General features: G+C 47.6%; 1 protein-coding gene across 1 annotated transcript in view; it reads left to right on the top strand.

Annotated features, from left to right (window-relative positions):
• Positions 1-26,714, top strand: part of MCM3AP (minichromosome maintenance complex component 3 associated protein) — a 693,444-nt gene that overhangs the window by 125,882 nt on the left and 540,848 nt on the right. The window contains exon 6 of the mRNA XM_085645158.1: positions 24,519-24,718. Within this exon, the coding sequence (XP_085501284.1) occupies positions 24,519-24,718 (200 nt within the window). The remainder of the gene's footprint in view (positions 1-24,518; positions 24,719-26,714) is intronic.

Consider the following 26,714-nt stretch of genomic DNA (forward strand, 5'->3'; position numbering starts at 1 on the left):
GGTATAAAGCAGTGTTTCCCAAACTGTGGTCCGCAGACCCCCAGGGGTCCGTGACACATTCCCAGGGGGTCCTCAGGCAGTAATTTTAAAAGCACAAAAAAGTTCCTTGTAGAATCAGCAGTTTTCCAGCAACAATAAAAGTGTCAAGATTACGTCGGTGATTAATGTACCTGCTGGAGAGAGATGAGAGTTGTGTCAAGTGGCAGCTTTGACTTATCTAATGTAGCACAGAGGGTTAATATGCCTACTGCAAAGAACGTGTACCATGCATTTTGAAAAACATTTTTTATGTGCCTAGGTTAGTGGGTTACTGCTTTAGTCACAGATTCTTTTGTTACTGTGCAGTTCATAAGTGACAATAGTAATCTAGCACAGTGACCTATAAACTGTCATCAAAGAGCTGCTTGCAAGCTGCATGATACAAGTTAGAAACATATGTTTGTTTCAAGTCTTTCATTATCCTAATCCTGCTAAAAAGGTTTATTTGGGTGGCAAAACATTTTTATTGTTAAAGTCAATGCTAACCACTGTTATGTTCTGAATCCTGAGTTTGTGCTTCTCCAGACCAAGCACTCTTTAAAAATGCCTACCAGTATGAATAACATGTGAATCCTACACCCTGTAGTCGCATTTGCCTTATGTAACATTTTCTATACACTGATTTACACGTATGAATCCATACGCTGTCAGCAGCGGGCACGTTTCTGCCCCTGCCTTGGGTGTACTTTCTTTCACCAGTGGCCTGTGTATGCAAATACAAGCACGCATGCACAGAAGCAGAGACAAGCACATGTGCGCACACCTACACTGAAGTGTGCACACACACATGAGCTCAGTCGCACACACACGTACACACTCGTACTTAAGTGTACACACAAACAGAAACTCAGTCACATGCGACACGCACACTCGTGTTTAAGTGTACAAACAGTGGCCTGGCTGTGTATGCAAATACATGCACGCATGCACAGAAGCAGAGACAATGTGGCTGCTACTAAAACATTTCCCCTGACTGATCGTGCCTGCATTCACCACCACTTATTCTTCTCTGTAAAAAGAGATTTTCCATCTTTGACTTTAACACTCAAACTTTGGGCATTCCTAGAAGCTCTTTACAAGTGATTCGGACCTCCATCCAGTTATGACTCATATAAAATCACTCTCATACATTAAATTAAAGGCTTAGATAAAGAAAGGGCTGCATGGAAAGCAGGTGTGACAGAGGTTGATATTGGAGTAAGGCTGACCTGGTCACTTTTCCATAATTCTTGACTAAAATTTCCAATACCATTGACAAACGTGGTTGTGTACAGGAGAAAGTGCAACATGAGCTGGTACAAGGCTCCTAACAATTTTATCAGCCTCACGGAATGTTTAGTCTTTGGTCCAAGGGCCTTAGTGGTGTCAATTAGTTGTACTGAGGAATCTGACCCATCTCCAGGTAATTCTGTTTAAATTATTATTTTATTGGAGGTCTATTTAGCGCGAACTCGACCCGAAGGTATTGGAGCGCTTTACATGAGCACCATTTACGTTTCACAAGGGAGCATTCCTTTTTGGAAGGCACGGGGAGAATAAGTGATTTGCCAGAATGACAGGATGCTGAGCCTTGAACCCGGTACCCCAGCTCCAAAGCCCTTGACTCAACAGAGTTCTAGTCGAAGAACAGAGCTTCCACATTGTCGGATGTTTACAATCCCAGACACTATGCACTTCTGGCAAAAGTCAGGGATGAGTTGAATATTTCCTCATCTAAAAAAAATGAATGATGCTAATGTGATGTCTGTGTGCACTTACGCAACTGTATGATTAGGCAGTCTGTATCTTGAACGTTATGGCGGTGGGGAATGTTCGTCACCGTTTAACGGGAGATGGTGGAGAAATCTTCACAGGGAGACACGAATTCTAGAATAATATTTTCTTTGCTCATTGGGGGTAAAGTTTAAATTGGCCCCGGAGCTCTGTATTTTAGGATTAGATTGCTAAATCAGCGGAGCCAATCACTTGAAGGAACGGCTAAATTAAACAAATGGGTTCTGCTTCAGACTGCGCGCGCTGCTGTTCCTGTCCGCAGGGAGTCGGCGCTGCTGTAATTCGTGCACTTTTGAATCCATAATCATATGGAAAATAGGAGCTCTTCTAATTTATGCGCGTGCTTGACAGGACGCTTGTTCGCAGTTCTTCTGGGAGATAACACATTTCCATACCTCGAGTTCTGATCCGGGATGATTATACAAACGAGACGGTGCGAAGTTTTGAGGCAACTTTTTTTTAAACCAGCTACTCTTCTAAGATGTAGAAATGACGCATTTTAAAGAAACGAGCACGCGATGGTGAAGTGCCTTTTTCAGCAACAAACATAAATAAAGCTGGCTGATTCAGTTCTGATCAAATATGTTTGTACATTTACTGTTAATATGTCATCATGCCCCGAGGTCAATTCCGTTTTATCATTTGATTTTCAAGCGAGGGAGTATATCTGATTACCTGTTACAGATGGCCCCCGCACAGGAGGTGTTTCAGACCTGCTTATATGATTTGCCCTGAATACATTCACATACGGATCGGGGCTACTCACAAATAGAGCAGCCCAAGGGGCCATCAACTTACTTCAGTTCAGTTATTCATCTGGTCAGTCCGCCCCCCGCCATAAATACTTGTATCTTACCTGTCTATAGGGGAACTAATGAAGGTCCTGCGCACACACACCGTCCCTCACAACCACGAGGCTGGGCTCAGGCAGCGACGCGCACGCACGAGTCAGTCAGTCGAGACAGAGTGAAGTTCAAGTTAGTGAACCCGACCGTTACTTACGTCGTCACGCTCTCGGCATCCAATATGGATTGCCCGCCCCTGCGGTGACCGGCCAATCCTGGCGCAGTGGCGCTGCATGCAGCACCAGGATTGGCTTGGAGGGCACAGTGACTCCTCGCCCTGTCGCCCTTTTGCTGCCAGCGCTGCCGCCAGCAGGTCCTGCACCCCCCTACTAGCTAATGGGGCCGGCCTGGGTGCGCATGCATGGGCAAGTTGCTGCCCGGAGCATACATGCGGGATGAAAACGTTTTTTTTAAACACAGACACCAGCCAGCCCGGCCCGCCCCCCCCCCCCCCCCTGCACACTCCCGATAAAGTCGGGTGCTGCCCGGCGCGGCGGCGCCGTGTAAATGGTAAGTAATATTTCGAGTTTAAAACTTGATTTATTTTAATTCTTTAACGCGGGTCCAGGGCTGGTGGGGCTACGCCCCTACGCCCCAATGGACGCACCGCGGCTGACTGCATTGCCTGCTCAGCCTTCGCGCCGAAGACGCTCAGAGTGAGAGATCGGCAGAGAAGAGCCAACGCCAGCATGGATGGCAAGGGTAAGGCCCCGTCGCTCTACGATCTGGGCCTCTCCTCGGACGACGAGGACAACGTCGCCGGGACAGCCGAAAACTTCACGGTCGTAGAGACCGACAAGAAAAAAGAAGACGAGGTAAGAGAATCGTCGAGCGAAAAACAGAAAGTACCTCAAACACGAGGGTGACTCGAAAAAATCTGAGGGTAAGTCCACGAAGGGAGCCCCGGCGCCGAAAATTTCGACGACCAAAGGGGGAACCATGGACAAGAGGCCGAGCGGATCCTTAGAGAAGGACTCCCTGGTGCCGAAAGACGCCGAAAGGCAAGGGTCGTCGAAGACAACCCAGGGAGCGGCCCGATCGACGCAGAAAGAACGGTCGACGTCGACGCAAGTTTCGACGAAAAGATCCGCGGTCGACGCCGAAAGCATCTCCGAGATGGAGAAAAAGAAAAGGCGGCTCGAGGCCGAAATGGAGAACATCCTTCAAAGGAAGAAGGAGTTTGACGCCAAGATGAAGGAATTCAAGATTCCAACGATTTCATCGGCGGACGTCGTCGAGGTCGAGGAAGAATTCGACACCGAGGGACTGATGAGGGATCTCGAAGAGGAAGACGAGACCTATTATGAAGAGGAAGCCGAGGAAGAAGACCAACAGTCGGTCTACGGCTCGGCACCATCGACCAGCCACGAGATTGAATGGCAGGATCTCGACACCGAGAACCCGGAGGAGTCCGTGGACACGTACCCTTCGAGGCCTTCGCCACCCGACGACATCGGGGTGTACAATATGGTGGTCAGGAGCGCAGCGACAGCCTTCGGCGTCAAACTCGACGAAGAGAAGCCGAAAGCCGATTTTCTCGTCGAGACCCTGCTCCCCATCCAGACAAGGAGCCAGTTCCTCCCCATGCTTCAAAGCGTGATGAATCAGGGGAGAGAAGCCTTCAAGGAACCAGCGACCTGTCGGTCGATCACTCCGAGGACTGAGAAGAAGTATAAGCACTCTTCCCTCGACCCCCCCTTACATCAAGGGTAGCGTGACCGCAGACTCCATCATAGCGTCCACGGCCAGGAGAAGGGCCAACGTACCAGCAACCTCGGGCCCACCACCTGATAAAGAGAGCAGGAGGATAGACCTCACAGGAAGAAAGGTCGAGAGGAACGCCGCTATGCACTGGCGCATGGCGAATTCCAATGCTCTCCTCAATAGACACCAGTACCAGCACTGGGACGAGATGGGAGAGTTAGTAAAGCATCTCCCCGAAGAATACCGCCAGAGAGCCTCACACCTAGTTGATGAAGGCAAAAACATCGCCAACTCCTGCATAAAGACGGCGTTGGACGGGGCAGAGACTTCAGCAAGACTCATGGCCATAGGGGTCACCGAGAGAAGGCATGCATGGTTAAGAATCTCGGGATTCAAACCGGAGGTGCAGAACAACATCCTTAGCACCCCCTTCAACGGAGAGACACTGTTCGGAGCAACAGTTGACGAGAAGCTCACCCAGCTAAAAAGAGATAACGAAACGGCGAGGTCCATGGGGGCCCTACAGCACAGGGGAATGAGGCGAGGCAACCCCTCAAGGAGACCCTACGGTAGGGAAGGAAACCAGCAGGGCCCGTTGTAGGAAGGTGGATATCTGACTATGGTTACCCCCAACTTTTTGCCTAGTGTCTAGCTGGTTTTTCGACTTAGTTGGCCTGAGATCCTGCCATTCAGGGTCTCAGGCTGTCTGCTCTCTCTGTAAAATGGACTCCATGTACCCTAGGTACATACCCAATTGGTAAGGATCACCTTATTGGACCCTGTATAGTGTACCCTAGGTACCCAGGGCATAGGTGTACCCTAGGCCTCCCAGGGGCTGCAGCATGTATTATGCCACCCCTGGTCTGGCCTTCCAATCAGACACAACTGGCTGATCACTCAGCTGGGGCAAGGTCGTGTAATCACCCCTTGCTTAGATATAGTATGCCTATATCTGCCCTTATATATAGACACATGTGTACCTATCAGTCACTCCTATGGCAGACCTTAACAATCCTGGAGGCAGAGTGCTTGGTAACATGTGAGATGGTGCTCTAGCATGAGCTGAGCCTGTCTGCAGCTTTCGGAACCATGTCCTTATAGCTGTTCTATGATATAGCCTACCATATACTCTTAAAGTGCCTTATAATCTTAAACGGTTATGGTAACTATGGTTGGGCTGTATCAAAACATGTCGTGTAAGGTGTCTAACACTTTGGAATAATACCCCCATACCATTTCTGTTGATGAGGATATTATTCCTCCCTTCTAGAGGGAAAGACATGTTAAAATCATACTTCAACTGTTAGCCTCTGACCAAAGCCTCAGCATCACAAAATGGATGCTGCTGCCACGACACAAGTCTGACCTCCTGCTGCTGGGAGTGATCCCAGCCAGGGAGGCCTGGACAATAGGTTTCCTGCTTGGGGAGGTGCTAGCACCTCCCCAGACAGCCTTTAGTGTATTGGGGCAGGGTGGGCTGAAAGGAATGAGACATGCCTGGGGCACACAAGGTGTTCCTTGCATAGTCCAGTTCAAACCGGCGCTGGGGCACTCCAGCCCCAGCTCTGGCGCGAAACTGGACAAAGGGAAGTGGGTGTAACCACCCCCTCCCAGGTCCCACCCATAAGGCGTGACCTAGCAGGTATCCCAGCCCCCAGATTAGTATAAGAGTGGGAGTTGGGCCTCAAGACTTTAGATTATCCTGAACCTGCAAAACTGAACAGAAACTCTGGACCTTCGACATTCGACGAAAGAAGAAGACTGAAGAATCTCCCTTGTAGCCAAGGAGTGGCTACCCTGTGCAAACAGGCACCATCAAGTGACTACCCTTTGCTTTGTGAAACGTTCGACGAGGAACCGACTGCAGAGCCCGACCAGAGCCTTGATTTCCAGACTTCTCCGACCCTCATCCACATCTGCAGCAGAGCTGAGATCCGTGGAGGCGACGAGCGACGTGGGACCGGCTACCTGGGAAAAGTGGCTAGTAACTTACAGCGCAGCTTCTGAGGTACCCTCGAAGTTGTGCACCGGGGATTGAGAAGCCCCAACCCCAAGCACCATCTGCACCGAAGACCAGCCCCCCACACTCCACGAGTCCTGCGTGGGGCCCTTCAGCATTTTCCTGCTTGCCGCGTCTGTCCGGTTGCTTGCCCGCTGGCTAGTGGCCTCTGTGACGACGCTCCCTGAAATCTTCTGCGCTGGTTTGGCTCCTCCAGACTGGCTCCCGCTTCTCTGCAAAGAAGAAGCACCCCAGACCTTCCTGGTCTGCACCAGAAGCAAGTCCCTTGTTCTTCGTGGGTTCCGCTTGCCAAGGCTTGGTGAGTCCTAGTCCAACTTCGACGCCGCCGACAGCAAGAGCCTTCGTGGGACAGCTCGCCTCCTGGTCCTGGTCGTCCTCGACGCTTCCTGGTCCTCCTGGCTGCAGCGACAAGCTTCACCTTCCCCTGCAACTCTTCACGACATCGCCTGGTTCCACGTGGTCACTGGCTAGTGACCTTGACTCTGTCCCCTCTGCTTGCAGGTTTCTTCTCTTCTTGATCCCAGGCTTGGGATCCACCGGACACTCTCCCCTGACTGCCTGTCAGCATCTTTCTTCAGGCATCCATAGGAGTCGACGACGAAAACGACGCATCTTCACCCCTATGCACCCGCAGCCTGTGGGCTAGGTAACTTGGGTACTCCGGTGCTCATCAGGATAGTGACTATCCTAGTGTCTAGTTTTCAAGTCTCAACTTCCTAGCTACTCCGGAAGTGTCCTAAATCCATCTATTTCTAAACTGTAACATTGCTATTGACTTTTACGCATTACGCGTGAGTGTTTCCACTCTGCACACGAATCCCGTGGGCCTCCCACTTCCTAACTAACGCTAGTGTAGGGTAGCCCCAGCGATTCCCTAGGCCTAGGCCTATTCTATTTCCGTGACAGTGGTTCTTATACCACTTATTTAGTATATGGTTTGCGTGGCCCCTAGGGCCTAACTGTATTACTTACCTGTGTGACTTACTGTATGCATTAATAAGACTGTGTTGTACTTACCTCTAAACTCATAAAGAGTGCTGAGGGTTTGCTTAGAATAAATACACTTTATTTTATATATATATCTGTTGTGGTGTCCTTTCATTTGGTATTCAAGGGATTATATATGGTATCACAGCTGGCTTCACATGCCATTCAGAGTTTAGCCTAAGACTGCTCTTGTCCATGCTACCACTAGGATAGCTGGTCTATAAGGTTGACTTTACAACCAATCACCATAAGGGTATTTGGACTGATCTAAGGTGTACACTATAACTAGTGACATCATACATCAGGCCAACTTCTCACACCCGTCGCACCAGACGTTCCAGCAGGGTCAGCAGGGTGAAGGTCACGGACAGGGTCAGCAGAAGCAAAACTGGCAGTACCAGCCCCGGGGCCAGTCCTTTCGCGGGAGAGGGAACGGACGTGGCCAGAGAAGGAGAGGGGGGGAGCAGCCCTCATCAAAGTGACTCTGCACGCAGGAGGACGCCTACCCTCGACATGCCCCCAAGGGTGAGGCGCGAAACAGTAACATCAAGGGGGAGAGAAGGATCAGAAGCCTACGAGCATACAACACCAGTAGGCGGAAGGCTGAGACTCTACCTTCACGAGTGGCAGCGTATAACCACAGACAAGTGGATACTGAACATCATGCAGTACGGGTACTGCGTAGATTTGGAAAGGAAACCGCCAAACAGGAAGCCAAGGGGAAGGCAAAGATCGGACCAAGAACTGACCCTACTCAGAGAAGAAACACGGAAGCTTCTACAAAAGGAAGCCATAGAGCCAGTGCCGTTCAGAGAACGCAACAAGGTGGTCTACTCAAACTACTTCGTGGTCCCAAAGGTAGACGGGAGCCTCAGACCCATCCTAGACCTGCGATACCTAAACAAGTTCGTCAGAACGCAAAGGTTCAAGATGACTTCGCTGCAGGAGGTGCTGCCCCAAATAAGACACGGAGACTTCATGGTCACCGTGGACCTCAAAGATGCCTACCTGCACATCCCAGTAAACAGAAGACACAAGGGACTTCTAAGGTTCAACATCGACCAGGAACACTACCAGTTCACAACCCTGGCATTCGGATTAAAATCAGCACCAAGGGTTTTTACAAAATGCCTGTCGGCGGTCGCGGCCCACCTACGAAAGCAGGGGATACACGTCTACCCCTACTTAGACGACTGGCTGGTCAAGGCAAACTCGCGCGAAAAGTGCGCAGCGCACGCAAAACGCGTAACAGACACTCTCACGAACCTGGGGTTCTCAATCCACTGGGGGAAGTCGTCGATGGAACCAGAGCAGGTGAAGATTTTCCTGGGGGCAAAAATCAACTCCCTGAGCGGCACCGTGATGCCCAGCGACAGGAGGACAGATGCCCTACTGAAGGAGACGCGGCTCTACCAGAAGGGGCGAGCTCTGACAGTGAGGGCGGTGAGCAAATTGATGGGGATGATGGCGTCGTGTATCCAGCTAGTGCCGAATGTACGCTTGCACATGAGACCATTCCAGGAATGGCTACAACAGCAATGGTCACAAGCAAACGGAAGTTGGGAGGATCTAGTGGTTGTTACGCACGCAGTGCAGGAGGAGATAACTTGGTGGAACAGAGACAACATGACAGCAGGGAGAAGCCTGACACCACTAAACCCAACAATGACCATTACCACGGACGCATCGCAAAAGGGATGGGGGGCACACATGGACAACCTCAGAGTGAGGGGTCTGTGGGCTCCAGCAGATGCGGTTCGCCATATCAATTACCTCGAGTTGAAGACAATCCTACTAGCCCTGAAGGCATTCCAGAGGCACCTGTACAACCAGAGGGTGTTGGTTCAAACGGACAACACCACGGCAATGTTCTACATCAACAAGCAGGGGGGGACACAGTCGTTCCCTCTCTCCTCTCTGGCTCAGGAGATTTGGAGATGGGCCATACCTCTCAGGATAGATCTACTGGCAATTCACCTACCGGGGAAGGACAATGTGGAGGCAGACTGGCTAAGCAGGCAGACCTCTGCATCTCACGAGTGGGAGCTCAATGGCCAGGAAACGAAGAAGCTTTTCCGGAGATGGGGAACTCCCACAATAGACCTATTTGCAACACGCCAAAATGCAAAATGCCAAAGCTTCGCGTCAAGGGAACCAGATCAGCAATCCCAGGGGAATGCCCTATGGATAAGCTGGTCGAGGACATTTGCCTACGCCTTTCCACCGATACCCCTGTTGCACACAGTGCTCAACAAGTGCAGGACCAGCAACATGACTCTAATCCTAGTGGCCCCGCAGTGGGCGAGGCAGACATGGTTCTCACAAATTCAAGAAATGGCGCAAGGCAATCCGTACAGGTTCGAGAGGAGAAAAGACCTGCTCTCAATGCAAAACGGGGAGGTCCTGCACCCAGAGCCAGAGACCCTCAACCTGGCAGCATGGCTCCTGAAGACCTAGAGTTCGCACACCTAAGGTTGCCTCAGAGCACTATGCGAGTGCTACGGGAGGCAAGGAAACCAACTACAAGAAAATGCTACAGCGCAAAATGGAAAAGATTCACGGTGTGGTGCAGGAAAAAAGGCCTGCAAAACAGAATGACAAGAGACTCAACTGTGCTGAGGTACCTCACACACCTTCTAAGGAGTAACCTCTGCTCGAGCTCCCTAAGGGTGCACCTAGCAGCGATCGTTGCCTACACCAGAGGTGAGAAGGGTACAAGTTTCTTCACCTCGCAGGTGGTGAAGAGATTCATGGAGGGAGCCAAAAGAATGGCCCCCCCGAAAAGGTTGCCGCCGCCGGCATGGAATTTAAACGTGGTTGTGACGGAGCTCATGAAGGCGCCGTTTGAACCCATTCACAAGGCCACTCTGCAAATGTTGACGATGAAAACTGCCTTTCTAGTGGCCATAACCTCACTACGCAGGGTGAGCGAGCTTCAAGCACTAACGCTACAGGAACCCTACATTCAAATTAACAAAGACAGGGTAGTCCTGAGGACGGACCCACACTTCATGCCCAAGGTAGTGTCGGCGTTCCACATGAATCAGAGTATCCAGATACCAAGTTTCTTCCAAAACCCGACTACAAACGCAGAAAAGGCCCTGCACACCCTCGATGCCAGAAGAGCGGTGATGCACTACATTGAAAGAACCAAGGAACTCAGGAAGTCGAAGCAGCTGTTTGTGTCCTTTGCTACTAGCTTCATGGGTAGACCAGTGACCAAGGGCACCATCGCTAGGTGGATTGCCCTCACTATTCAATTCTGTCACAAACAGGCTGGACAGGAGCTAGCGGAGGGGCCCCAGGCTCACTCCACAAGGAAGAAGGGGGCCACCGTTGCCTTCCTGGCAAACACGCCCATCCAAGACATTTGTCTCGCAGCAACTTGGGCATCTGTGCACACGTTCACAAAACACTACTGCGTGGACATTCAGATGAATAAGGAAGCACAGGTCGGACAGAAGGTGCTACAGCACATTTTCAACGACCAACGCTCATCTTCCACCCAGCCACCTCAAAATTAGGAAAACCGCTACAAAGTCTATGCACAGCATAGTGAATCCAGAAAGATTCACGCTGCAAAACGAAAAGTTTCTTACCTGTCGGTGTAGTTTTGCAGCTTGAAGATCTTACTGGATTCACTAGCGAACCCACCCACCTCCGCCAGGAAGATGAGGCTGGAGGAAGAGGGGGTGAAATGGAAAAGATCAAAGAAATGGAAACGTTCAGAAAATGGACAAAAGGATTAAGCTATCGCCTAGGGTAAAAAAAAAAAAAAAGAGGGAAAAAAGAACCCGAAGATGGCACCCCAAAGGTGGGACTTCCGCAGGAAGCACGACGACGTCACGGAAGGTGCACCAAATGGTGGTCGTCGCCGCCCACCTGGGCTACAAAAAAAAAAAAACAAAAGAAAAAAAAAAAAAAAAACAAAGAAAAGACTACGAATCCGGACCCAACCACAAGATCGTGGAATAATGCACAGCATAGTGAATCCAGAAAGATCTTCAAGCTGCAAAACTACACCGACAGGTAAGAAACTTTTCGTTATTTAGATATGCAGCACAATATCATTGGTACAACAGCATCAACTGTTGCATGGCTAAACAGTTATAAGGCCCCAAAGGTGAGACCTATTGGCTATGCCAATACTTGTTTAATGTGTCAGTACATCAAGGCCCTACACTGACTGACTAGGCCACATTCTACAAACCTGACTGACCAATACCTTGAGCAAACACTGGGTGGGCTGCAGTTATCAAGAAGCCTTGTTCGACCTCCATCCACAGGTGACCTTGGAATTTTACATATGGCCGTGTGAATGCCAGTTATGTTGTGTTTCTGTCCCAGCAAACTGTATATGTGCGGCATTCACGAGTGGAGTCGCTCAGACCCAGGGTTGAGGATCATCGGACTGCTGTGGGGCAACAGTGGCCCAAATGACCAATAACATCTGTTAAAGTCTGACGAGGCACCTCCTCAGGAAAGTACGTGGCTTTTATCCCCGAGGCACCTTACAGAAGTAATGTCTCACTCTGCCGAGTCTCTCTTGGAAATCATAAGTGCTAAGAACACCACGCTTTCTTTAACAGTTTGCCTGGGCACTAGAAAACGATCTCTGTCCAGGAAATGTAAATACACAGTGTTTTGTGTATTGCTAATTCCCTTTCATCTGTGGTAACCACATTTCTAGCTCATGCTAGAATTCAGACCCCTTTGTTAGCATAAAAAGCCTGGCTCTTCTGTGCATAGGTGTCGATTGACTCGTATCCCTCCGCAGCCTGAGTACACAGCAGGAGTGGGAGGGGGCCTCGAGGCAGAGGCTGCCGCTTGCAGGGGCATGTTTGGGTACATCCAGCCTGTTGATGAACCCCACTCCGACGCCGAGCACCAGCAGAGTGCTCCATCACACGCTTCTTACTGTCAACAACTTGTGTATAATTACGCATAATTCACACATCAGAAAATCGTGCGTAATGTATTTCCCACTGCAGGGCGTACGCGTGGGGTGGGGGCAGCTACGTTCAATACGCATTGGTAGCCTGGCTTGTAAACTCGTCTTCTGGGGGGGACTGTGCGCACCAAGTAACATCCAGGCAGTCATAACTTTGTAGATATTCAAAATCACGCAGCATGCATTTCACACACTCATCTGAGCATGTGAGTTGCACCTCAATGGACCAGGCGTAAGAGGTGCAGAAAGCGTGTACGCTCTGACATTGATCACCGCATGCATCATATATGTAAACCGCAATGCGAACCCTCCATCCGCCAGTGAGGTGTTCCTCAGATCAACATCTGAAGACACTACCCGCTTAAGTCTCTCAGAACAAAATAAACACAAAAAACACAACAAAAAAAACAACAAGCATTTGCAATGCAATAGCTCTTGCATTTCTTAAAGTTTGAGCTATTGGCGTTGCATTCATATTTGCAACACCAATACTCAAACTTTCAGTAGTGCGAGACCTATTGAATTGCAGATGCTTGTTTTTGTAGGCACTGGGAGATTCAGTGATTTGCCCCGGATCACAGGATGTCGAGCTGACGCCGAGACTCGATACCTGGTTCCCCAACTCCAAAGTTGACAGCTCTGGTCATTAAGCCACATCCTCTCTGCATTAAACTGATTGCTATCGGGCTCTAGAGTGAAAAGAGGCAACAGTGATGGGAACGGGTGGGTGGGAAAATAAGACACTGAAAACGCAAGCACTCATATGGCGTGCTTCAACACAAATAAAAAAGTATCTCCAAAAACACCAGCAGTACATGAACACAAGTAATGGCAAACAAATGGCAAGTTATGGGCTGGTTGTAAGCCCAATGATTATAAACCGCATCCCTCATAGAGATAGCGCATGCGCTGTCTAGCCAAGACCTAAAAATGAGACTCCGAGCTGAGATGGAATCTTGGCGATAATGTTTTGAAGGTACCAGAACTCTTGCAGCGCAGAAGGTGGCGCTATACAAATCCCTGTAAAATCACATGCATTTACATACTAGGGATCAAAATTCGGATATCCTATAATGACTGCCCTAAATAGTGACCTGCTCTCAAGAAGCTACATTGAACATGCCTGATTTATACTCTGTGTAGAAATCTATGTATTATTTATGTAAAGAAGATATATTTCTTCAGGGAACTGCAAGTAGAAGCTTGTATATACGCCAGTGTACACAATACTCCTTACTTTTTCTGTGGAAGTGTTTGTCTGATTATAGAGAGCCAAACAGGTTCAATACTGTGAGAATCACGTGGTCTGGTGGGATATGAGGTGTGAGCGAGGGGTTTAAGATTAGGCACTGGCACGCCCATGTTAAAAGCATAGGTAGTTATTGTAAAAATAACTTTAGTTCTCGTTGTCTCTCATTTAGAAACGTGAATTTTCTCACAGAAGATACTATCAGTAGGTGTCCCTGGATAGGTAAAATATGTAATGAAACAGACACAACTCACTAGTTAACTCACAGTGGGACACAAAGAATCGGGGTCCTAGCAATGCCGGAAGTGTAACTGCAAATCACATTTTATCACATTCAATGACAAGTTCACTTTCCTGTGTTCTTGTGCTGGATGTTGTTTTGATTTCGCATCCTTTCCATTTCTAAATAATTTTAAAAGCTGCTGAGAAACACTCAATAACCACCCCCTTTTGTAAAACTAGTTTAGGAACAATCTAAACTTGCTGAATTTTGAGCGCGCCTGCTTACTTTATATTTGTTTTTTTTGTGAGTAGGTGAAGAATAAACTTTTATCGATACACGATATATACTTTCTAGCAAGACCAAATCAGGAAAGTATATCGATTTATTGTGATCTTTTATGCATTTCCAAACATGAAGTGCAGTTTTTAAGGGTGCCAAACGACCTCTGCCTACAGCAAATATAAGGATAAAGGTGTATTTTGAAGATATGTGGCAAATCACACAATCTAAGGCAGTCGGAGTCAGGCTGTAAGTGAATATTTTGGGTTGTTATTTTGCCCCAGCAGGCATCGGGGCTACTGGTGACAAGCCGTATGATTACACCCTCTTCTAACTTCCAACCTGATCGGAGATGTGGCTTAACGTCTGTACTGCCTGGAAGCTGTATATGGGATTCCAATCCTGACCCGTGGCGCAACATTGTGTGATTTTGGGCACATTACTTCATCTGCCTGAAGTTAGTGATGCATAGTGAAATAAACTATGTATTAGTATATTATCAGTATAATGTCCCATTCATTATCGCAACCACTTCTTTTTTTTATTACCCACTTATGATTTAATATGCCGACTCGTTGCTACGAACATGGTTTCTACTGGATGGGCTGTTGAGCAAAAGGAGCAAAAATAGAAAGTTTGTAAATGAAAACAAACCAGCAAATATAGCGAGCCAACTACAGTGCTGCATGTCAGTGGTCCTTAACTCGGGTGGCGAGATCCAAGTGTGGGGCCCGTCACTCTTTGTAACACACTGGGAAGAGGAGGAAATTGAAGCCTTCTCTGAATATAATGTGGTTGAAAAGCTAGAAGCCGTGACATGGCATTTCAAGGACAATAGAGGGACATCTGTGAAAAAAGCGTTTAGGGACAATGCCCCACACTTTCCCACCGCCTCGGACTTCGTGTGGAGAAACCACACATGGAATCATATACAACAACCTAAAGATATTCACACTGAGGAAGCTTGGATAATCATGGATCCTATTCTGTTCCCACACTTCACACTTTTCAGTAAAATAAATGACAATTTCAAGGAAACGAAGCCAAGAAACATAAGTATAAAAAGAGCAAATGGAACTTAAAGTGATTTAAAAAAACAGAAGCATAACCACAGTCACTTCCCTGAAGGAGAAAGTGCCAACATAAACGAAAAGAAACAGGATAAAACGAAAAGTTGCAGATTTATTTTCTGCTCTTTTAAAGCGTCTGTGGAGTATGAGACCCTGTGAGACACATCTCCGGCAAAGCAATACGGCTCATTCAAGATGCACTGAATGACTGGATAATAAAGAACCCATAAACCTCGTTGACATTTAAACCTGTATTCTTCCATATTATTAATGTACTCAACTTTTATGCATTTATTTTTTGGTCTGTGAAAAAACTGAGTTGAAACTAGTATGTCACCAAATGCACTTTACACTTGGCTGTTTGCAGGATTACAGAATCTGGTGCGTACCTATTAGTAAGTCTGTAGGTGCAGTTAAACCAGGGCTCGGGGGTGCTGGTGCACCACTCTTTAATTATGGCTCTTTTACTACCCAGCCAGGGGCATGGAGACCTTTTTCCTGGCTTGTCTTAAGGGTACTTACTGCACCCCCCACCGCCAAGCTAGAAGCACCACGTACAATTTAGCAGTAATAGATGGGTTTCTATCTGGGTTTATGTGTCAAAATCAATCAAACTGAACACGTGCCAGACGGTTTTAGGATAGCACCCTAAAGAAAGAGCAACAAACTCGGTTGCATGAAGCACTTCCATAGGGCATGTGTTCCGGAAACACAGCACCGGAAGCCCGGTCATACATCTTCGTGACAGATGAACTGAACGACGGGCAGCAACAGCGCGCGCGGCAGGCCTGAGGAAGCCCCCAAACAACTTTACTCCCCCTGCCCACGTTAGAGCAGCCTTTCTGAATGACTCAAACTAACACGGCTTCTGCGTTTCCTCTCACTGTGTGAAATGGGGCACTTCCCATCAGTCTCCCAGCCTGCTTTCTGTCCTCAATCAAAGCCTATTAGATGAACTCAATCAGTGCTGCACCTGTTCCGTTTCTCTTATTTTTAAAAGTATGCACAGTTCAGTTTAACTCGACGGCACTGTTCCATATGCAGGTCACTGTAAATTTGGACACGATTACACATTGCGCACTCAGTTCTACCCGGCCACCTGAAATGTGTACATTTAAAGTAGTGTGAAATTCATGTCTTTATGCAAAATTACACGAAATGTAAATATGGCGTTTTGGCCGCTAGGACAAAGTTCATACTAAAACAAGCAATGTCCTCACGGAAAGTGAAAGTAATGACCAGCGATGCGGAGGAAGAGATGAGAAAGGCGATGGTGGCTGCGCGCGGGCACGCGAGCATGCACGCAAGCTTGAGGCCAGGAAAAGCTTGTGGGTAGAACTTTGAAAACCCCCTTACTAAAAGTCGAGCAACAGCGCATGCGCTGCTCTAGGCTCGCCTAAAAAAAAAAAAAAAAAAAGTCTGCATGAACGGTCATATTTGTACCCATAATTCAGTGCTTGATCTGGACTAGAACTGCTGTAATCTGGATTAGTTGCACCTTTTTTGCTTAGCATATGCTTCTACATTCTGGGGGTTCTGAATGAGCCTTGAAAGTTGGTTGTGGTTTCCTATATTTTGAAATCTCTCGAAGTTTCTTTCGCTCCCACATGGATAAAATCCTTCTGGTGAGCTGTGTAAGGTTGGAAGCTGCAATTGAGCACCAGTTGCTTTCTATCAGTACAAGGAATTGTGCAACCTCACACTGTAATAAGTGAGTTCAGTGAATTTCCATGGTGAGAAAGTAAGGATTGGGTCCTAGTGAAAAGTTCTTATGAAGACCCTCCAAATTGATGAAAACATAGCAGACTTTTCACTCATTGCTAAGTCTAGATATTTAGAGCAAGGTACAAAATATGGTAGCACAGAACACTGTACAAGTAAATGCTTATGTGAGCTCAGGGTGAAAGAAATGGGGAGTACTAGGTATCTTCTTTGCTAGAGGGACGTTTGCCATAGTGTAATAAAACCATGAGCACAGCTTAACCCAGTATTTCTCAGTAATATCATGCATACAAACACTTTTGAAGAGTAGTGACTTCCTATCAGTGAACATCTTAGTTACAGTGTGGAAATCCCTCCTTGACTATGCAGAAACCATGCACATCAAAGCGGGTACCGGTCTGATAATGAAAATTGGTCGATGAAGACCGAGGGCGGATGGGAACATCCCACCATGCGACAACAAAAGGCAGGCCGTGAATTTATACAGGAGCTTCCAACCTAGTCAAATTCTTTTTTCGGGAGCAAGGCACACAGAAGTCGGGCATGGTTTAAATAGGCTAGTGAGCCAATGTGGACACTGATTTCCAAAATCTTGCACCAGTTCAGAAAGGTCCGCAAGTCCCCAGAAAAATCTGCAAAACTTTAAATAATACACATCAGTCTAAATGTTTCCTGTTTGGAAGCCAAGCCTCTTTTCCCACATGGTTTGTCAAATAGAATGCCTTATGTGGACAACCCGCTGCCAGCACACGAAGGGCAGCAAATGTTCGAGGCATATGAGCTGCAGATCACACACTGAGGATAAGATCGCCATCTGGTGTTGGGCTCGGATGATTGCAGGTTGTTGTTGTCTTCGGAAGAAGCCTTTGGTCACGAGGTTGGTGACTCCTCCCCTGGACAACAGTGCGCATGGGCATCCACTCCATCGTCAGATTGTTTTTTTCCGCCATTGGGTTCGGATGAACTTTTTTCCGCTCCAGCAGAAAACTTCTAGCAATCAATTTAACTCCTTAATCTTCATTCCATCGACTTCGAAATCAACTCGGACCGGTTCCGGAAGCGGCTGATGGACAGGACACCCTTCAAAAAATGCCCCCAGTGTGGAGCGAAGTTCCCCCACAGTGACCACCACGAGGTTTGTAACCTCTGCCTGTCGCCGGAACACAACGAGTCCACCTGTCCAGCTTGTGCCGCTTTCCGTTCGAAGAAGACCCTCCGGGACCGAAGAGCTCGACGCCATATTATGGCCAAACCAGCTCCAGAACCGGAGGACATCTTTGCTCAAGATGTTCCCGAAGACGACACCGAAGATCTCGAGATCGTGTCCGAGGCCGACGATTCCGATGACCTCATCACTCCAGGGCAGCGTGTGAGTACCACCCCCCCTGCCCCTGTCCCATCCAAAAAGACAGTGGTCAAGACTCCGCCAGCTGGGCCCAGTCGCGACCGGAAATCCTCTTCAGAAGCCCCGCCCTCGGGCCCGGCTCCGAAGACATCTAAGCCTGTAGGTGGCTCGGGCTCGAGCAAACCTCATGTGATTGTGCCTTTAACACCCTCGGCACCGAAAAAACCACTGTCGGCACCGAAGCAGGCTTCGAGACCGAAATCTCCTTCGACACTGAAACGTTCCTCGGCACCGAAGTCTCCACCGGCGCCGAAACGTTCTTCGACATCGATGCCTAAAAGTCCCTCGGCACCGAAAAATCCATCGGCTCCGAAAAATCCATCGGAACTGAAACATCCTTCGGCACCGAAAACATCATCGGCACCGAAAACTACGTCCACACCAAAAACAGCTCATAAAGACCCGAAGCGGGCGTCGCCACCACCACCTTCGGAGCCAGATGAACTTTTTCGACCAGATCCTACTCAAAAGCGGATCTACATCAATCCTAACACTGGACATGTGACTGCCATCCCATATAAAAAACGGAAGCTGGACACTACACCTCCCCCAGCTCCCATACGGAAAAAGGACTGTGCCACTTCACCACTTCGTCCTTCTTCTCCTGTTTTACCTTCTAACCCGTCCCCCCCTCCTCCTCCTGTTTCTCCTTTACCACCTCCCTATCATTCACCTCCTCCACAGGATGATAATGATGACTTAGGGGGAGGGGCGGACCCTGATTTATTTAATGATCCTGTTGATCCAACCGACCCGTTTACTTTTCCAGACACAGCACCGGTAGATGACTGGTCTTATCCAATGCCTGACATGCCTGACCCCACTACCTACCCCTCCAAGCCCTCCCCTCCTGATGACCACCTAGGGTTTGGCCAACTAATAAATAGGGCAGCAACGTTCCATGGTGTTACTATGCACACGGACCCCCTTGAGGAGGATTTTCTCCTCGATACCTTTGAGCAGTCACAAAAAACTGTTCATATACTTCCCATGATTAAAGGGGTTATAAAGCATGCCACTGACGTCTTTAAAGACCCTGTTCGAGCGAGGGTTCTCAACCCCCGCATCGAAAAAAAGTACCGACCAGCCCCGCAGGACCCTGCATACATTAAAGCCCAGCTCCCTTTAGACTCCTTGGTCGTATCAAATGCCAGGAAGCGCGTTAACTCACAGACAACTGGAGAAACGCCCCCCCCCAGACAAGGAGTCTAAGCTTTTAGAGGCCTCAGGCAAACGAGTCGCCGCACAGGCGGCGAACCACTGGCGTATTGCCAATACCCAGGCCCTGTTAGCTCGGTATGACAGGGCACATTATGACCAACTTGAGGACCTTATGCAACATCTGCCTGAACCCTTTAAGTCCCAGGCCACTGACCTCATTCAAGAAGGCAAATTAATATCTAATGCCTCCATTAAATGCGCCTTAGATGCGGCAGACACTGCTTCTAGGGCGGTCAATACTAGCGTCTTACTCAGACGACATGCCTGGCTCCGTATTTCCGGTTTTAAACCGGAGGTTCAAACCGCAATTCTGGCTCAACCTTTCAACCAAGAGCAGTTATTTGGCCCTGCAGTGGATACTGCATTAGAAAAAATGAAGAAGGATAATGAAACTGCCAAGTCTATGGGAGCACTGCAGTCTCCTCAAAACCGGGGTTCCTTTCGTCGCTCCTTTTATAGAGGAGGCTCCAAAAACACATCAACTGAGACCACGTCCACCTTTAAAAATTCTGGACAAACATCCCCCAACAGAGGTTACTTCCGGGGAGGTTATAGGGGAAACCATAACAAAGGTCGAGGACGGGGCAATAACAACAACACCCGCACCTCACCAGCCACCAAACAGTGACTTGCCACCACTCCCCCCAGACCATTCCACTCCGGTCGGGGGGCGACTCCAACAATTCCTACCTGTCTGGACTTCCATCACCACAGACAGATGGGTAAGACAAATTATCCAGTCTGGCTACTGCCTCGAACTCATACAATCCCCCCCAAACATACCACCCAAACAACGCCCAATGTCCTCACATCATCTCTCTCTTCTCAAATCCCTGTTACAAAAACATGCGATAGAACCAGTCCCCCTTCAACATCAGGGAAAAGGGGTATATTCTCTATACTTCCTCATTCCCAAAAAGGACAAAACACTAAGGCCCATACTGGACCTCAGACTACTAAACCAGTATATACATTCGGATCATTTTCATATGACCACTCTCCAACAAGTCCTCCCACTCCTACAACAGGGAGACTTCCTTGCCACATTAGACCTCAAGGACGCATACTTTCACATCCCTATGCATCCCGCTCACAGAAAATATCTACGATTTGTGGTAGATGGGCAACACTATCAATTTACAGTTCTCCCATTCGGAGTAACAACAGCACCCAGAGTGTTCACCAAGTGCTTAGCAGTCGTGGCAGCGCACCTCAGAAGACAACAGATCCATGTCTTCCCCTATCTGGACGATTGGCTCATAAAAGCCAATACATACCAAAAATGCGTTCTCCACACTCATCGCACGATTCAAACTCTCCACGATTTGGGATTCACTATCAACTACCCCAAATCCCACCTACAACCTTCCCACTTACATCAGTATCTAGGAGCAACCATAGATACATCCAAGGCCATTGCTTATCCCAGCACTGCCAGGATAGCCAGTATACAAAATCTCATCTCTCAGTTTCAAACTCATCCATCTCTTCCAGCAAGAGTGTTCATGCAGCTCCTAGGCATGATGGCGTCATGCATCTCCATAGTCCCACACGCACGACTTCAAATGCGTCCCTTACAGGAATGTTTAGCACAACAGTGGAACCAAGCTCACGGACAACTTACCGATCTGGTGTTGGTGGACAGTCGCTCACTTCGCTCACTGAAATGGTGGAACACCATCAACCTGTCCAAAGGGCGACCGTTCTTAGAGCCTCTTCCACAAGTTGTGCTAACTACCGACGCATCTCTCACGGGGTGGGGAGCCCACCTCCTTCACCATACCACTCAGGGCAGATGGACCAGTCAACAAAAACTGCTCCACATCAACCACCTGGAACTCTTAGCAGTGTTCCTAGCACTAAAATCCTTTCAAGTTCACCTAAAGAACAAAACTGTCCTCATACGCACAGACAACATGACGACAATGTATTATATACAGAAACAGGGAGGGACACACTCTCCCCAACTGTCCCAACTGGCACAGCAAATCTGGAGATGGGCAATTCCCCAAAACATCTATCTGTTAGCAGAACATCTCCCAGGGATCCACAATCAAGTGGCCGACCTCCTAAGTCGCCACACACAGCAGATCCACGAATGGGAACTACACCCCAAGGTTCTACTCCCCTTCTTCCAAAAGTGGGGACAACCAGACATAGACCTGTTCGCCACTCCCGAAAACACAAAATGCCCAACCTTCGCCGCCAGATTTCCACACCCACAGTCCAAGGGCAATGCCCTATGGATGAACTGGTCAGGCAGATTTGCGTACGCCTTTCCGCCTCTCCCACTAGTTCCATTTGTGGTACGCAAACTGAAACAACAGTCACTAACACTAATACTAGTGGCTCCCACTTGGGTACGTCAACCGTGGTTCACCACGCTTCTAGAACTATCCTTAGTTCCACATCAAAGACTACGCCTCTCCCCGGATCTATTAACCCAGAACCATGGAGAAATCAGACACCCAGATCCTCAAACACTGAACCTAGCGATCTGGCTCCTGAGGTCTTAGAGTTCGGTTACCTCAATCTCCCTCCAGACTGTATGAATATCATAAAGGAAGCCAGACGCCCTACTACTAGAGCGTGTTATGCCGCTAAATGGAAACGATTTGCCATCTACTGCGCTAATAATGACATACATCCATTGGACGCTTCCATCCAAAACATCATTTGCTATCTACTACACTTGCAAAGATGCAATCTAGCGTATTCCTCTATACGTTTACACCTAGCAGCCTTGGCAGCCTACTTGCAAAATAGGCAACACCTGTCCCTTTTTAAGGTACCAGCCATCAAAGCGTTTATGGAAGGTCTCAAAAGAATCCTTCCCCCAAGATTGCCACCTGCACCAGTGTGGAATCTCAATGTGGTTCTAACAAGACTCATGGGTCCCCCATTTGAACCTATGCACAAATGTCAATTACAATTCCTAACATGGAAGGTAGCTTTCCTTATCGCAATCACTTCCCTACGCAGAGTAAGTGAAATACAAGCCCTTACACTAGAGGAACCTTTCTTACAACTACACCGTAACAAAGTGGTTCTTAGGACAAACCCTAAATTTCTTCCAAAAGTGATTTCCCCTTTCCACCTTAACCAATCAGTAGAGCTACCGGTCTTTTTCCCAAACCCAGACTCCGTAGCTGAAAGGGCCCTACATACCTTAGATGTCAAAAGAGCCTTGCTTTATTACATCGACAGGACAAAACCCTTTCGAAAGACAAAACAACTCTTTGTTGCTTTCGCACCACCACATAAAGGCAACCCAATCTCCAAATCCGGTATAGCCCGGTGGATAGTTAAATGCATCCAAATATGCTACCTCAAGGCTAAACGTACACTTACAGTTCCCCCAAGGGCGCACTCCACCCGTAAAATAGGGGCTTCTATGGCCTTCTTAGGTAACATTCCCTTAGAAGACATTTGCAAGGCAGCCACGTGGTCTACCACGCATACCTTCACTAAACACTATTGTGTTGATGTGCAGGCCAAACAACAGGCCTCCGTGGGCCAGGCTGTCCTAAAAACTTTATTTCAAGCTGCTGCAACGGATACAGGCGACCACCGCTAAGGGGAAGCACTGCTGTATAATCTATCCTCAGTGTGTGATCTGCAGCTCATATGCCTCGAACGGAATATGCTACTTACCAGTATGCATCTGTTCTTGGCATGTAGAGCTGCAGAGTCACACACGCCCGCCCGCCTCCCCGGGACCTGTATCTGTTCCAGCATCCGTCTTACTTAGACATTACACATGGACATCCTTTCTTTCATTTCTATACACTCCATCTTTTCCCATCATGGCGAAAAACAATCTGACGATGGAGTGGATGCCCATGCGCACTGTTGTCCAGGGGAGGAGTCACCAACCTCGTGACCAAAGGCTTCTTCCGAAGACAACAACAACCTGCAATCATCCGAGCCCAACACCAGATGGCGATCTTATCCTCAGTGTGTGACTCTGCAGCTCTACATGCCAAGAACAGATGCATACTGGTAAGTAGCATATTCCTTCCTCCACATTACTGGCACCACACTGGAGTAGATACTGGTCAAAGACCTCTTTGAGGGTCCCAAATCTCTGGGTGTTATGATGGTTATTGATGCAACACTGGCTGTTGTTTGGGATGTGACAGTTGGATCTTGGTAGGTTATGTCCATGTTTTCCTAGTTGGCACTGGACTCTCAAGATCCTCAATTGAGGATGTAGGTTGAATTATGATGTGGGGCCTTACTTTTAGTGGATAGACATTGTGCTGAAAGATGCAGAACATGCCTTTGACAGCCCCCTAGGACCAGTTTCCGTTGGCATACAGACTCCCTACTCTGGCAGGGCAGCTTTGCACATCTTTATTACCGGTCATTGGCTGGTGCCGGTTTCTATTAATATAGAACACAGCTAGGTAGAGTATTGTTTAGAAATAAACTTTTAAACTATAAGTGGCACATGATTGTTTTCATTCCATTCCATTTCTTTCTCGAATATTTCTCTAACTGTACACAGCTTATGTGGTCCACTCTAGACTTCCGTACTGAATCATAGAGTTCTATAAGAAGAAGATTATACGATGGCTCATGCCTGTGCATTTGAGGAGAGAGTGTTGAAATTGCAATTATGTCTGTGTGCTTGGAGAGATCATTTTGTGGACTGTCTGTGTTTATAAGTTGATAGTGATGCAGTACAGTGTTTCATGCCCCCAAACAGTGGAGCCATGTCTGATAGCCTCACAATAACTGCCTATGCAAATCGTCTCTAGCAGAAATCTTTTTTTCCTTATCCATATAATTACAAAGTGTTCAGAATGCGACATTGTTGTGCTGTTCAAAACCAGTATATAAATAAATGTACTTGTAAAGAAGGACAATTGTATTTCTGAGTGCAACTGTTTATGTAAAAAAAGATGACTGCTGAATATTTTTGCCTGTAGTAGGTGATTGTAGTGGTTATTCTGTGCCTGCAATTCTGAGTGGCTTCTTTTCTTAAGGAAGGTTACTCTGATTACCCCCTTGTTCTATTTTTGCAGATCTCCCATTAAGAAAACCGGGAGTTCAAAACCGACTCTTTTTGAGGCTGATTCCTTGGATTCTGGGTCAGATGGCCACAGCTCAGACAGTGTTATGTCCTCCTTGTCTGTTTCCCTTAGTCAACTGAGTGGCACATTGGTAGAAAATACAGAGGAAAGGTATCGCATCCTAGATCAACGAGACCGAATACTACGCCAAGGTAAGCTGCAATCTTCTTTCAATCAGTTCTGAAGCAAGGGAGGTCGACCTCAAACAATGGTTAATATCAACTGTGGAAGTGGGTTAGTTGGCATAAATGTTGGCCCTGGAAACAAAAATGGCATTGCAAGAGGAAGCCTACCAGTGGCAAGATTTAACATAGGTGGGAGGTAAGTGTTGTATGCGCAGTGGCACAAATCCTTGATTTGTGTGGCAGACCCCTTATTGTATATTCCGAATTGCTTGCCAGCACAAATTTGACCGTGCCCATGGGTGTGTAGTATGCTCTGTGTATGAAATTGTAGTATATAACTCTGTGTCTGCTTTTGGGGATATCGCCTTAGTCTGTTGACAACGGTATTTCCATACATCTTCTGGAATAGCTTGGTTCAGATCTCTGGACTGTTTTATTCTAGCTTGGTCACCCCTCCCGGTCATGCAGGTGAGTACTTTATTCTACATTTTGGCAGTCAATCTAATCGGGTATGGATTTGTGATCATTGTTAATAATTTCCACTCTTTACATTCCCTTGTCATGGCAGAGTATTGCTCTCACAGTCTATGAAATTGAAGTGTATCTAGTTGGGTATAGTGGCTCTAGTTTGGATCCTGTAGTGTGATAATATTATTGACCATGAATAAGTCCCCTAGGGTGTGTACTTGCCTCAGTCCAAACCTTCCCATAGCTAGCGGTTCATATGTTACTTCTATGCGAGGGTTGTTTCTCAGCTGTAAATTTGGTAAGTAAATCATCTCTGTACTGGTAATTTCTGCTAGTTGTGTCCTTGCCCATATTATGCATGCAATCTACTGTGTATATTTCTCTATTGAGTCTAGGAGTTTTCTTTAAGCTAACCGAGTACTGGAAGAGGGTGTATCGTCCTTTTCAGATTCATTGTGAGGTACTTTCCTGATGTTATGAAACCAATGATGCGCAAACTGCACATGGAAGACCCCCAGAGCTGTATGTCCCTGTGATAGTGTATTCCCAGGTACCTTAGAGGAGCGGTTATCCATTTTATAGTGTACTCCAGTGTAGGCTGTAGTGTTTTTCTCTAGTGAGAGGCATCATCATCAGTTTTGCCCAATTGATATTTAGTCCTGACCATCTCCCAAATTATATACTGTCTCTAATTATGGGATTTAAGTTGATCCCTGGATTCTTCACTAACAGGAGTATATCATCTGCCTACAGTAACAACAAGATCTCCTGAGAGCCAAATTGTATGCCTCTGCTATGGTGGATTTCTCTAAGTAAACAAGCCAGAGGTCCAATAACTAAGACACGATGAATCGGCAGCAGGGGGCAACTTATATTTTTGTCATTAGTTGTGTGTATAGCAGCTCAATCCATTGTTACATGTTAATGTTAATGGGAATTTGTAAAGCGCTCGTACGGCGATTGGCTTCATGGCGCTAGGGTTCAAAGTCAACATTTGAGGCAGAAGCTACACCTGATTAAACAACCAAGTTTTCAGGAGTTTCCTAAATTGAAGAAGGTTAGTACAAGATCGAATTTCAAGTGGAAGAGTATTCCACACTTTAGGAGCAAGAATGGTAAATCTGCGTCCTCCTAGGCGTACCCTTTTAAAGTCCGGGATGGTAAGAAGACATTGGTGAGCGGACCTTAGGGCACGTGTAGGAGAGTATCTGAGTATCAGATTATTGATGAACTCAGGGCTAATGCCATGCAAGGATTTAAAAATAAGGCAGCCCGTCTTAAAAACGCACCGCTGAGCAATTGGAAGCCAATGTAGTTTCCTTAGCAGTGGGGAGGCAGAGTGCCATTTCGGTTGATGGAAAATCAGTCGCGCTGCCTGATTCTGAACCAGCTGGAGACGTTTAAACAGATAGTGAGGCATTCCCAGGTAGACAGAGTTGGAGTAGTCAGGATGAGAAAGAACCGTGGAAATCATAGCTTGGATCAAAGCGTCATGGGTAAGGAAACGATGGATTTTCCTGATTTTCCGCATTTGAAAGAAGCATTTAGACACCAC

Source organism: Triturus cristatus, chromosome 3_1, assembly GCF_964204655.1.
Source record: "Triturus cristatus chromosome 3_1, aTriCri1.1, whole genome shotgun sequence".
NCBI lineage: Eukaryota > Metazoa > Chordata > Amphibia > Caudata > Salamandridae > Triturus > Triturus cristatus.